Below are 13139 nucleotides of genomic sequence, written 5' to 3' on the forward strand. Positions count from 1 at the left end.
AAGCTCTTAATAATTTTTACTTATTAGAGAATTTATGAATTTGTCGCATATATGAACCAGATTATTAGCTGCCTCTATCGACCTGGAAAACATATGAGTCATTTCATAAAAACAAAAAGCAAAAACACTCACATTTACATAGTTCCAACTCTCACATGACGTACTTCCATGAACAAGAGTAAATGTGTGACTTATGGTGTACGTTTGGAAAGATGACATGTCATAGCTTTCCACGTGTAATACTGGAGATATCACGCGACAGCTGCTATTTTCCCAAAACGAAACTATACACAAGGTAACACTGCGTTCGGTAACTGCAGCCTGATGCGAGGTGCTTTTTAGGTTTCATCTACAGCGCCCATGCGCTGTCAGCGAAAACTATTGTTTTATTTAAAAAAGCCTGAAAACTAGCTCAGAACCCGTCCATTCGTTACCACTGGTTGCCTTCCTCGTCACTCTTGTTTCCTAGCTTCTTACTGGTCACCCTTCCTGCTGGCTGCTAAACTCCTCCTGCTGCATTCTTTCCAGGGCTTCTGTTGCTGCTGTGGAGCATGGACCTAGCACAGCTTTAAAGACATTTTAATTCAGGAAATACTGAATAGCTGGACGGGTGTTAAATGTATTTATCGGCAGCGAGGTGCTCTCTCACACTTTGGAAAGTACGGAGGCTGCTGGCATCACATGTACAGAAATACAGCAGCTGCATATTAATTTCAAGTAAGTGTGTACCTAGGGCTATATAAGGCGCTCTGATTCTCATAGGGTCTTGTGATCGTGCGCGCTATAGAAGGCAGCAAGATCAATAAACGAGTAACTTGGTCAGAACCTAATGCTAAACTTAAACACCATGAGGCCTGCTGCACTAGATAGCCCGAGGCCTGGTTGCTGAGAACTAAAAGCCTAAACTTGGTGCTAACAGCCAGACAGAGGTCTTGTGCATGCAGAGTCTGAGCAATGGGGAATGATGCCAAATCCGAGGCATGCTCCACACAGAATTTAAGGCCTGGGCGCATTTTATGTAGTTTGAAGATTGGTAGACACAGACATCCAGCTGCACGTAGGCTGAGTCTGAGAGATGAGGACTGAAGCATGCTATCTAAGGTCTGCTGCACAAAGCTACACCATGCACACAAACACAAGCCTCCTGCATGCATACAGCACGGTACACAGCTACATTGTGCACACAGACGCAAGCCTCCTGCACGCAAACAGCATCAAACGGCTGCATACTCTGTGGTGCCCACAGCCACACACAGAACGAACCTGCAGTCTATAATACACAGACAATAATGCCTGCTGCTAAAACGAAGAAAAACCAAAGGTGATGATGGACGGAGCGTTGACAATACAAACACTCACCCCCAGTCAACTGATCTGGGTTTAATCCATCACCGTTCTTTAGCTCACTTCGCCACCCCAGTTCAGACATGGCCATATGCAAATCAGTCTGACCCTGTGCCTCATGGGAACAGTCCAGCCCGAACTGCCACGCCATGTCTTCCCTGGACCGGAATCAAGCTTCCCAGGACCGGTTTCTGGCATTACAGCCGTCTTCAGCCAGGCTTGCTTGACTCCAGTGGCAAAGTGAGCAAGGGACTCACGTCTGAGCATACCCTGCCAACTTAGGGCGAACAAAGAAAAACCAAAGGTGATGATGGACAGAGCGTTGACAATACAAACACTCACCCCCAGTCAACTGATTTGGGTTTAATCCATCACCGTTCTTTAGTTCACTTCGCCACCCCAGTTCAGACATGGCCATATGCAAATCAGTCTGACCCTGTTCCTCATGGGAACAGTCCAGCCCGAACTGCCAAGCCATGTCTCCCCTGGACCGGAATCAAGCTTCCCAGGACCGGATTCTGGCATTACAGCCGTCTTCAGCCGGGCTTGCTTGACTCCAGTGGCAAAGTGAGCAAGGGAATCACGTCTGAGCATACCCTGCCAACTTAGGGCGAACAAAGAAAAACCAAAGGTGATGATGGACGGAGCGTTGACAATACAAACACTCACCCCCAGTCAACTGATCTGGGTTTAATCCATCACCGTTCTTTAGCTCACTTCGCCACCCCAGTTCAGACATGGCCATATGCAAATCAGTCTGACCCTGTGCCTCATGGGAACAGTCCAGCCCGAACTGCCAAGCCATGTCTTCCCTGGACCGGAATAAAGCTTCCCAGGACCGGTTTCTGGCATTACCGCCGTCTTCAGCCGGGCTTGCTTGACTCCAGTGGCAAAGTGAGCAAGGGACTCACGTCCGAGCATACCCTGCCAACTTAGGGCGAACAAAGAAAAACCAAAGGTGATGATGGACGGAGCGTTCCACCCAGTCAACTGATCTGGGTTTAATCCATCACCGGTCTTTAGCTCACTTCGCCACCCCAGTTTAAAACGCAGCACAATAACAGCTAAACAGTTTGAGGCTTTGTGCAGACAGGGCAGAGACCCGATGCCTGCAGTGTTCAGAGTCAGGCATACACCAAGAGCACACCAAACTCAGCAGTCACTAGTCTTTCTGAAAAGTTGTGTCACTCGTTTAATTTACTTTTAGAGGAGCGCGTGGATGTAATTTTTGATATATGTATATATACGTTTCTCTTGCCTTCATTGCTTGATTTTGCTTGCGAGAAAGTGTCACTCATAGTCGGTGAAATGTCACTCATAAATACACTGAAATTATGAAAATGTCACACTTAGCAATCTAAAACCTTGGCAGCTATGAGAGCCATTGGTGGGGGGTGGGTTGTAAAGCCAACAAGAAGCAGACACTACAGCACATACACTCCAAACCGACTGAAACCCAGTGTATGGCACGCCTGCTCCTTTGAGGAACAATTCCCAAGCAGATGACTGAACATACTGACCCGAGATCACGGCTCCTAGGGTCACGTCCTCTGTCACTTTAAGTAATCGAGTTGCACCTGTGCGAGCGTTAGCCAGGGTGCTCCTGCTGCCTGCGCGCGCCAACAGCGTGGCTTCCGTTGCGCAGTCACTAAACGGCGTCAGAGGCGTTCCAGCTGATTAGGTAACCGTCCCACTTCAAGAAAGCCACGCGCCACGTGTCTGAACTCGAAGCAACAAGGTAAACAGCACTGAACACCTATGGACCACAAGCAGGGTACCTTTCAAGAATAGAGAAATCCTGCTTGGGTTTTTAGAAAGTTGTATAAAGCGTGCGGATACCAAAGAGGCGTCCTGACGCTTTAGCAGCCGGGCAGGGCCAGACTGCACCCATAGGTAAATGTGGCCTCATTGCGAGGGGAGAGTGAAAACAAAATGACGTTTTCATCGGGAGTCAAAATAGTCAGCACTGGCATTTCTTACAAATACATTTATCATTTAAACCATATTAACGTGCTCAATTTTAGACGGTAAACACAAACAAACAAAAAGAAAATGACATTAACGTACAGCACATGATGTAAATGTAAAAAGTCACACATTTAACTGAATGATGCAACGCTTATGCATTTTTACCATGAAAAGTGTGTAAATGCTCTCATAATTGCATCGTTTGCTACAGGTTCACAGCAGGGGAGGGAACGGAGACAGAACATTACAAAGTTTTCTAGAAAATTTGTGAAAATAAAGTAAAACATGTGGTTTAAGTGAATGAGTGATAATTGTATTTCTTAAGTGACTTATGAAATCTGCAGAGGTTTTGAGGCAGCCATGGAGTTCTGGTCTGACTGAGAACCAAAGTCAGCCTTGGTAGAAATGTTTAAACCAACCCCACACTGCAGGAGGTAAAGGGTGGCCATAGGGCTTTCATGAATGAGTTATAACAGGCAATCCTGCTGTGATAGTAGCCTGTGCTTAATTTGTAATAGAATGAGTGCCGGTGCCCAAAGCTGTGCTCAGAAGCCTCTGGCCTATACTGTTAAATGTCAGCACGCTGAATACCAGGGCTGGTTAGCTTTGAATCCGCCTCGTGCCTATTTACTCCACTGCCAAACACTCCCTGACTCTTTATTTCTCTTTTGGAGATTCCTCCTTTCTCCCTTTGTGACATTTTTTGCCATATCCCTCTTCCTCCGTCTCTCCCCTATGTGCGTTTTCCCTCTCTTGCTCTCGGCAAATCTCGGAGCGGAAAAATAAGTGCTGGATCCCAAAAATAAGTGCCGTGGCCCCCACCGGCTCAGATCAAGCTATTTAGCGTGCGGCCCACTGGGGAAAAAAAAAGCCAAAGCGGAAGAGTGTCCTAATCGGTCCTGGCTGGAGTGGGCTCAGAGACCTTAGACTCTGCAAGCACTGGCCATGCAAAAAAAGACTGGAAGAAAAATGAAGTCTTAATTCACTTCCTGAATTTATGAAAGGAATTTCATGTGTGTGCCCCCAACAAGGTTAAATGATCTGTTGTAGTGCACACTTCATCCCATGGGTTTCTTGGTGCTACTGACAGATAGCAGATGTTTATTGTTAGCCAACTCAATATTACTCATTTTATCGCTCTGAGAAGGATGAAAGGCTGGATGGGCCTGCCAGGGCTTGGACCAGTGAGCATGAACTCAATGCAGATCCCTGCAGTGAATGCATTACTGCAGCCACCAGACCGGATGTAAACCTTTCTTTGAAGCAGTGATCACCATCAAACTACTCTAGATGACTTCAGAGGGAATGGGAGACTAAGACGTGATAAACGTTGAAGTTGGGACAGTTAAGCACTTTAAGGGGGAATGGGGCAAAGCCACATATCTGGCTCTTTGCGATGCGGAAGTCACTGCTTGCTGACACTCAGAGGCCACGCTCAGAACTCACTGAACTCTACAGAGAGCTCAATATGGACTATTGCCAGGAAGCAGCCTGGGCGAGGGAACAGTAGTCACCACACCTACGAGGTAAAGTAAAAGCCTGCAACGAGTTTACCAAGAAAAGATTACACACTCACACAAAACCCAGGCATTCCAGCCCACCCTTGAAGTGAGAAGATTAGAGAGCACGCCCTCTTCTGCCAAGAAATGATGTCCATGAAATGAATGGCTGATGAGAGGGATTCTTCTAGGACTGCAGCAACTGTTGTGGTTTATAATTAACTACAACTGTTACACTTCCTGACCAGGTTTTTTTCATTAAAGGAAGACCAGAGAGAAAGTCAAAGCCATCACATCTGTCGCCAAGGCAACGGAGCTAGAACCTACCAAGACAGATTGTGAGAATGCTGAACAGAGGCTGCATGCCCACTGTTGGAAGGCAGGACTCAAGTTTTCACTTCCTGGTGCCCTGAGCACTTCCATGAAACAGGCCACTGGAGAGCGGGTCACAACGGGCAACAGTTATTTTCAGCAAGACATGGGCAGGGTTTGAAAATGCACAAGTCAATGGAGTTCTAGGAGTGTGGAAGGATGGAATTTGTTGTACACATACGAGTGTTAATACCAGTGGCGTAACAAAACCTCAGTGGGGCCCCTGGACCGTAAGGTGAGGGAGCCCACATTTTCCATTCCCTAACTGCCAAGCTGCTTTTGTTTGCAGCTGGCCAGCCCAAGGAGGACCCCTTTGAAGTGAATGGTGTGGGCCCCCCCAACCGCACCACAGGGGCCTCCGTAACGCACCTGGTTAATAGACCATTGTATACCTGCATGACTTACCAATAGGTTCTTCCACTGGAACGAGCGACTTCAGAAAATTGAGCCAAAAGATGACTTGGTTTAACTGCGTCTCATACGGTTCCTCTAGACTGAACACCACAGCGTGAATCGCAGTAGGATCGTTCGCAGCAAAATAGTCATAGCAGCAGAAGAAGGCTGGATTGCCAGAGAATTCCCAGACACTGAAGTCGCCGATACCTAAAAAAATTGAAAGAAAAAAGGTCAGCTGCATAACGAAGTATTGGAAATGCTTAGGAAAAAGAGGTCTAGACACCTGAAAAGACAGCGCATGGGCTCCTTGAAAGTATCTGCCCTGGGTGAGTTGGTTGATGGTCACGTGTGATGTATTGTTACGGAGCTGTATTACACTTACCATGAACACAAGGCACTCTAGGGACATTCTTCCGCTTGTTCAGTGTTATTTGGTGAAGGACTTCTTGCAAGAAATAATGATGTGCTTCACTTTAATATCGTTGGGTAGCAAATTCCAGAGTTACGTTGCCTAAGCAGAGAAGTGTCTGTTGCCTCTTTCTGTCCAGATGATTTTGGGAATGGCAAGTTTATGGAAAATGGGGGAAAATATGTTAGGATAAGCGATATTGTTGACTTGTGTAGAAACTCCATTATCACCAGCATGTTAAAGTCCGGCACAAGACATTTCATTGTTGCTGTACTGGATGCCAGTGGATATAATGTATATTGGGAGCTTTACTGTTTACAGGTTTTAAAATCAAAATCGAGTCATTTGGCTGCTTTCCTTTTTTATACCTAGCATTCAGAGGATTTTTCTTGACTTAGTCTAGACTGCCATATTAAAGAGATGGCTTGTATCGTGTTTATTGGGTTTGAGGGAGTGTTTAACTACAACTACATTTTTGATTCAGTATTAACACGTGCGTTTATGCTGGTTGGTGTGGACACAAGTCTATGCTTTTAGCCATTTGTTTTTGACAAGGTAGCCAAAGATGTGGGTGAGAAGGGGCCAGAAGATGTTCCTGGTCAAGTTTTGAAGTTTGACTCCAGAACAATCTGGAGACTATGCACAGGAAGGAGTCAATACTATCTGACCACACTTTAGATGTATGTTCTAATCCTATGCAGTTATGATGATTGGTAAGTCTGAAATAAGAGGATTACTCACGATTTCCCGCCCACCCCAAACACGCCTTTAATCTTCATACCAAACAGAATGATCATGTGTACCGTTGAGGTTTGCATTCTGTATGTCGATTGCTTTGGTGGACTGGTCGTCTGCAGAGCAGTGGGAATGGTGGGACGGTGACACGAAGACCTCCAGCACGCCTTTGGTCAAGCCAGGCTCAAACATCATACTCCGACTCCTCACACTGACATTCTCGCAGCCTGGGTACAGATTGGAGATGCTGACGGAGACTGCAGAACACAGGAAGAAAAACACAACAAATCTAATTGTGTAAAGGTGATCAATGTAACAAAAACTCACTGCAACTTAAACCTCTTGTCTTTTTCATTGCAAAATGCATTCGTATTTATTGGTTGCACAGTACTAAAATGTACCCATCGGCAATGGATTTTAAAATGTAATCTGCTGACCAGATCTTGAAGAGTCATGTGCTTTTTTCCACACCCCAAGCAGGCAGAGAACACCATTAAAAATGGAGAGACAAAGAATAACACTGTATTGGGCACATATGTCCCAGAGTTTATGATGGTGGTTAGAGGAGATCAAGAGAAAGGAGTAACAAAGGCACTGATACAACTGAAGCCAAACGAAGCAGACAGCATATTGTGAGACCACCTCAATTTCAAGGTGCCTCCCGTGTTTTCTTTTTCAAGTAAAAGAGAGAGCAACATGCAGCTGTGCAACAAAAGGCAATTTAAGTGTTGTAGTAACTTTGCTGCTGCTAGGTTCCTAGAGGCCACTGAAAGCTTGAGCCAGCTTCAAGCCTGAAGCTTGGCCATGGCTCAGCTCGAGGTCCCGTTGGAAACTCAAGCCCATAAAGAGCCGAGCTTTCATGTGATTTCTGCCTGCCTCATTCCCTCTACCCAGGATGTGGCCTTAGAGTCAGAGCTGCCGGCTGGAGAACTGGGGAACCAGATTCGATCCTCGGCTGAACACACTGTGATCCTGGGCAAATCACTTAACCTTCCCAAGCCTCTATACAATGCATGTGACCTTGTGTCATGTTACTAGTGATGCTGTATAGGGTTTTACCTTCAGGTATAGTTCTCATTATATTTGGAAACTACAGAAAAATTCACTAAGAGGTAAAAAAAACCTAAAAATAAAAGCCTTAACATAATGAAAGACCCATAGATACCCATTTACTGGCTGACTTGTCGAAAGTGAAACCTTAAAACCTGGATAAATCGAGGCTTCCCCAGGTAAACTGTGTGATCTTAGACAAATATTTTATTTCACCAAAACTTTTTTTTCCATTATCATAAAGAAAACAATTTTAAATATGGGAGTTCAGAATCCCAGTTGTGTATAACTAACACTTTTAATAAGTACTTCTCAGTGCAGTGCTATGTGTCCTATTAATGTCAAAGCTTCCACGTGTTAAACACACATTTTTTTAACTTTAAAGAGACTATCATATTTTACGTGATGTTTGTTGTATGACTTACGCAGTAAATATTTTCAGTGCTCGGCTCGTGCAAGGTTTCTAAGATCCGGGCCAGACCCTGGGTTTGGGTCGGCCCATCTCTCCTTGTTAATTTTATGGCTCGCACATCTCTATAGTTCACCACTCGCCTTACTCTGCCTCTACAAATGCTGGCTAATGCCTACATACACAATGCTTCACATACCTGCCAACTCACATGGTGCCACCGTGTGTCACACAATTTCGTCTCCCTTCACACGGTCACCCGTGAGGACCTGAAATAACATGGTGGCAGGGAAAACTAACTGGAACCAACTGTACACAGTGGGTTTCCAGCTCATTTTTGGAGGCTGTAAGCAGCCGATGTCCTGTGGCGTTTTCACACTTTTTAATGGTTATTGACATCAACCTCGAGGACCCTATTTTGGGGGGCGGGGAGAGAAAGGGTGGGGGACTTAGTGAGGACCAGAGTGCCGCCTCTTAGATAGCTCTCAGCACCAGGCCCCACCCCTCCAAGGACCTACCACCTCCTCACAGGGTGAAGTTATTTTGTAAGTTAGCAGGTATGCTTTCATCCTTCTGTGGTGAATAAAATGAGTACCATAAAGTGAGTAACAAAGGCGTGCAAAATCTCGAATTCCCACCCTAAAATTATGCAAGATGTCAGGAAAGTTTAGTGAAATTATGCATAAAATATGCAAAATGAACTTTGGGGTATTCCGAGTAAAATCTGACCATAAAGACACCCGTTGCATTCAAAAGTCACTCAAGATGCAAGCAAGATCCAAGCCTGCACCTTACTAAGAACATAGGTTACCGACTCGCAAAATAGGGTGGGTACATAGGAAAATGCATTTTGGTTGTTTGTGACCGGTAAAATGCGTTGTACATCTGGCCCTTCGAGTTCTCGGCGCCTCCCAGTGGATACATTCTCCGGGTGTTTAGGGATTAAAGGAACCTGCTATCTAATTTGGCTCTTGATCCGACGGATTTTCTCTTTTTCACCTGTCGGCAGCAAAGCACCATGAACCTCTTTTGGGGTGAATGCTTGCGCTTTGTAGGTCTCTACAAACCAATCTCAGCAGTGAGCATTCGGCACACTGAGTTATCTTTTCAGAGTTTGTCTTCCCTCGAGGAACATAACTGTGTATACCAGTGAAAAGGCACATGCTGACTCGCGGGGAGGGACTCAGCATGTATTTCTGACTTGGGAACTAAGACACTGCGGTATGGGCGAAAGGTTACAGGCCAGGGCGGGCCTGGAGGCGCGTGCACTTTGAAACCGACTGTTAATGATTGGTGAGAATACCATGAATTGCAACAATTTAGAGCCTCAGTAAGCAATGCTTAGTGTTACCAGTCACATGTTTAGAAGCCAAGGTGAACAGCAATAACGGGAGGAAATTGGAAACCTGAAGCCTGTTCACGGTTATCTACTGCCACCTTCTGGCACACAGCAACTACTGCACATTCTGGATCGGGCCCTTTCTTTGCATCGTACAATCAAGTTGACGTTTAGTCTCCAGTGCAGTGCGCATCTACTGCCTTTGATCATTCATCTAGACAGACATGATCCATGTCGCATTAATGACGCATCAAAGAATAGATCCAAAGCGAACAGCAAAACACAAAGACTGCAATGGCAAGAGTAGTTTTATTTATTTATTTATTTAAGTAGCTTATACAGCGCGCAGCTACCCCCGTAGGGGTGTCCCGGCGCTAAAACAAACTCAGGACCATAGGAGAGGAACAGGACGATTGCAGGACTAGATTCATGATCTGGAGAACAGCCAAGTTTTTAATTTGCTACGGAAGAGGGGTTCAGATGGACAAAACCTGAGGTCAAGTGGGAGGCAGTTCCATAGTTTAGCAGTCATTACGCCAAACCCTCTGGCGCCCATTCTGGATCGTCGAAAGCGTGGAACAATCAAGAGACGTAAATTGTTAGATCTCAGAGATCTGACTGAGATATTACCACTCGCTTTTTCAGGTATCCTGGCCCAAGGCCATTGATAGCACGAAAGGCTAGGGTGAGGATTTTGAATTGAATGCGGCTAGCGATGGGAAGCCAGTGTAGCTCTTTACAATAAAAAGCAACCGACTGACGGTAGGGGATATTTCCGATCAGTCTGGCTGCCGCATTCTGCACGATCTGAAGACGATCAATCAAATATTGAGGGGCACCGGCGTATAAGCTGTTGGCATAGTCTAAGTGGGATGTGATGAGGGCCTGAGTGATAGTTCTGCGGGCGTCTAAGGGGAGGTAAGGAAAGATCTTTTTAATCATGCGAAGTTTCGCAAAGCAGGCTGAGGTGACCTTGTTGATTTGCGCTTTACAAGAAAGTGAATCATCAAACTGAAAACCAAGGTTGCGTGCTGATTGAACAGGGGTGGGCGAGGGGTTAAGCACTGTGGGCCACCATAGGCTGGGGGATAATAGAGTTTTCTGGTTAAAAAATAAGACCTCTGTCTTATCAGTATTAAGCCTAAGGTGGTTGATGGTCATCCAGGCACAGATGTTATCCAGACATTGGCGGAAGTTGGCAAAAGTGGAGTCAGAGTGATCTCTAAAAGAAAATATCAGCTGAGTATCATCAGCATAGGAGACCACTCTGACCCCACAGGCCTCCACCACTGCAGCCAAGGGTGCAAGATAAACATTAAAAAACAGAGGGCTCAGGGCGGAGCCCTGCGGAACACCACACATCAGGGGTTTGCCCTCTGATTTAAAAGGCTTGAGCGCCACCTTCTGGGTTCTGCCCGTAAGGAATGACTCAACCCAGGCTAATGCGGAGCCACCAATTCCAACCTGCCTTAGCCGGTTTAGTAGGATATTATGTGAAACCGTATCAAAAGCAGCGGATAGGTCGAGGAGGACCAACATGGCCTCCTCGCCCCTATCCACACACTCACGGATCGTCTCAGATACTTCCAAGAGAGCAGTCTCGGTACTGAAGCCCGCTCTAAAGCCGGATTGAGAATCGTGCAGTAAAGAGTTGTTTTCTAGAAATTCAGTCAGTTGTAGCTGCACGGCCTTTTCCAGAATTTTTGCGGGTTTGGGGAGGAGGGAAATGGGGCGATAATTGCTAAATTTTGTAGGATCGGCATCAGGCTTTTTCAAAATGGGGACCAATAGAGCCTCCTTCCAAGCAGTCGGAAATATGCCATGATAGAGGGAGGCATTCCAAATAGAAAGAAAGGGTCTAGCCAGAGAGAGGGCCAGGTCACCCAAGACCTTGGCAGGGATAGGGTCAGAAGGAGAGCCAGATTTGCACTGGGTGAATAGCCTGAGTGCGGTATCCAGAGTCAACTCGTTAAAAGCCTGTAAGGAAACAGATTCCGGGGCCATGACAGGGAGGACCAGGGAGGGTTCCTTAGTAGGAAACGAAGTTCTAATTTTATCAATTTTCTCTAAAAAATAATCAGACAGTCCATCGCATAGTGCCTGGCTCGAGGAGTTCTGCGAAGTCCTGGCGGGAGGGTTTACAAATTCCTTAACAATATTGAAGAGGGTTTTAGAGGAGTTCTTAGCGTTAGAGATTTGTAGATAGAAATAGTCTCTCATGGTAGCTCTTTTTAATTTAAGGAATTTTTTCAAAGCGGTTTTATAAATTGCTTTAGATTCAGGGTCATAATTCTGCCGCCACTTGCGTTCAAGGATTTTGCAGCGGCTTTTTTCCTCACGGAGGGTCGGGGAGAACCAGGGGGCAGAGCGGCGAGTTCTAGCAGAGGTGATAGGTTTGAGAGGGGCGATGGAATCAATAGCAAGGAGCAGCGCGGAATTGAGTTTGGACACATTTTCATCGATGTCACTAGATAAGGGGTCCGGCTGCTAGTTGAGTAGGGGGTCTAGGGTCATGCAGGTAACTTTATGCCACATTCTTCCCAGTTCTTTGCCAAGGACAGATGGTCTAGGTCCCGAGCTAAGCTCTAAGTCAAAAGGGACAAGATGGTGATCTGACCAGGTAAGAGGGAGAGGGGAATGGACTAAGATTTTGGGGAAATTGGCAAAGATAAGGTCAAGTGTGTGCCCAGCTGTATGTGTAGGACCCTTAACTAATTGGAGCAAGTTCAGACTCTGCATAGTTTCTAACAAGTAGATGGATTTTGTGCAGAGAAAATTATCCACGTGGAGGTTAAAATCTCCAAGTACCAGAAAATGTTGGTGCTTAAGGGAAAGGTCAGCCATCAGGTGGGTTAATGCCGTTAAAGAGAGAGTCGAGGCCGTAGGAGGGTTGTAAACTAGAATACCCGCCAAGACTACTGCCGCGGTATCCGAAATAGTGAAGTACATAGCTTCGATCAACCCGATATTCGTCAGTTTGCTAATGGACAAGTTGAGATGGGATTTTAGGATAATGGCGAGACCGCCTCCAATTTTGCCCCCTTCCCGATTGATACCCTTCAAAAGATAACCCGGAGGGGTAGCCAGGTGGATGTCAGGGTTAGAGGTATCTCTGAGCCATGACTCAGTAAGAAACAAGATATCCCAGGCGTCCGATACAATTGACGCCCAGATCTCGTTGGAATGACGAGGCAAGGAACGACAATTAATCAGACCAGCTTTTAGCGTTGAAAGGTGGGTCAAGCGCTTGGGCATGCTGAGGCAGGGCGAAGGGCGTAGGCTCCATGGCGGGAGGGTAAAGTTACATTGAGGACAATAGAAAGGGGCATCCTCCAAATGGCAGGGACTATAACGCGTGGTGGTTGGACAAGTTGTAGGTTTTAATTGAAGGAGCTGAGATCTGGTCCAGCAAGTCCGACTAGAAGCAGCCCGACCGCCAGAGGGACTGGCCCTAGGCACGGGCCAGGTGCGGACGGGCGCAGACGGGCTTGCCCCAGGCGCTCCCGCTGCGCTCATCCGCTGCGCTTGCGTGGAAGGCACATTTATAGAGAGAGGAGTGGGCGTGTCCCCGCGTTACAGCAGCGATGGCGGCCGTGGAATAATTCCCTCAACACAGCG

The 13139-nt window shown here is 46.4% G+C and overlaps 1 protein-coding gene across 2 annotated transcripts in view; it reads right to left on the reverse strand.

The window, feature by feature from the left end:
* The window catches only part of DAPK1 (death associated protein kinase 1), a 615679-nt gene that overhangs the window by 40684 nt on the left and 561856 nt on the right, over positions 1-13139 (reverse strand). For both annotated transcript variants that reach the window (XM_078675702.1, XM_078675704.1), the window contains 2 exons: positions 6792-6980; positions 5589-5786 (listed from right to left, as the gene is read on the reverse strand). In XM_078675702.1, the coding sequence (XP_078531828.1) occupies positions 5589-5786; positions 6792-6980 (387 nt within the window). The remainder of the gene's footprint in view (positions 1-5588; positions 5787-6791; positions 6981-13139) is intronic.

The sequence above is a fragment of the Lissotriton helveticus genome, chromosome 2_1, assembly GCF_964261635.1.
Source record: "Lissotriton helveticus chromosome 2_1, aLisHel1.1, whole genome shotgun sequence".
Classification (NCBI taxonomy): domain Eukaryota; kingdom Metazoa; phylum Chordata; class Amphibia; order Caudata; family Salamandridae; genus Lissotriton; species Lissotriton helveticus.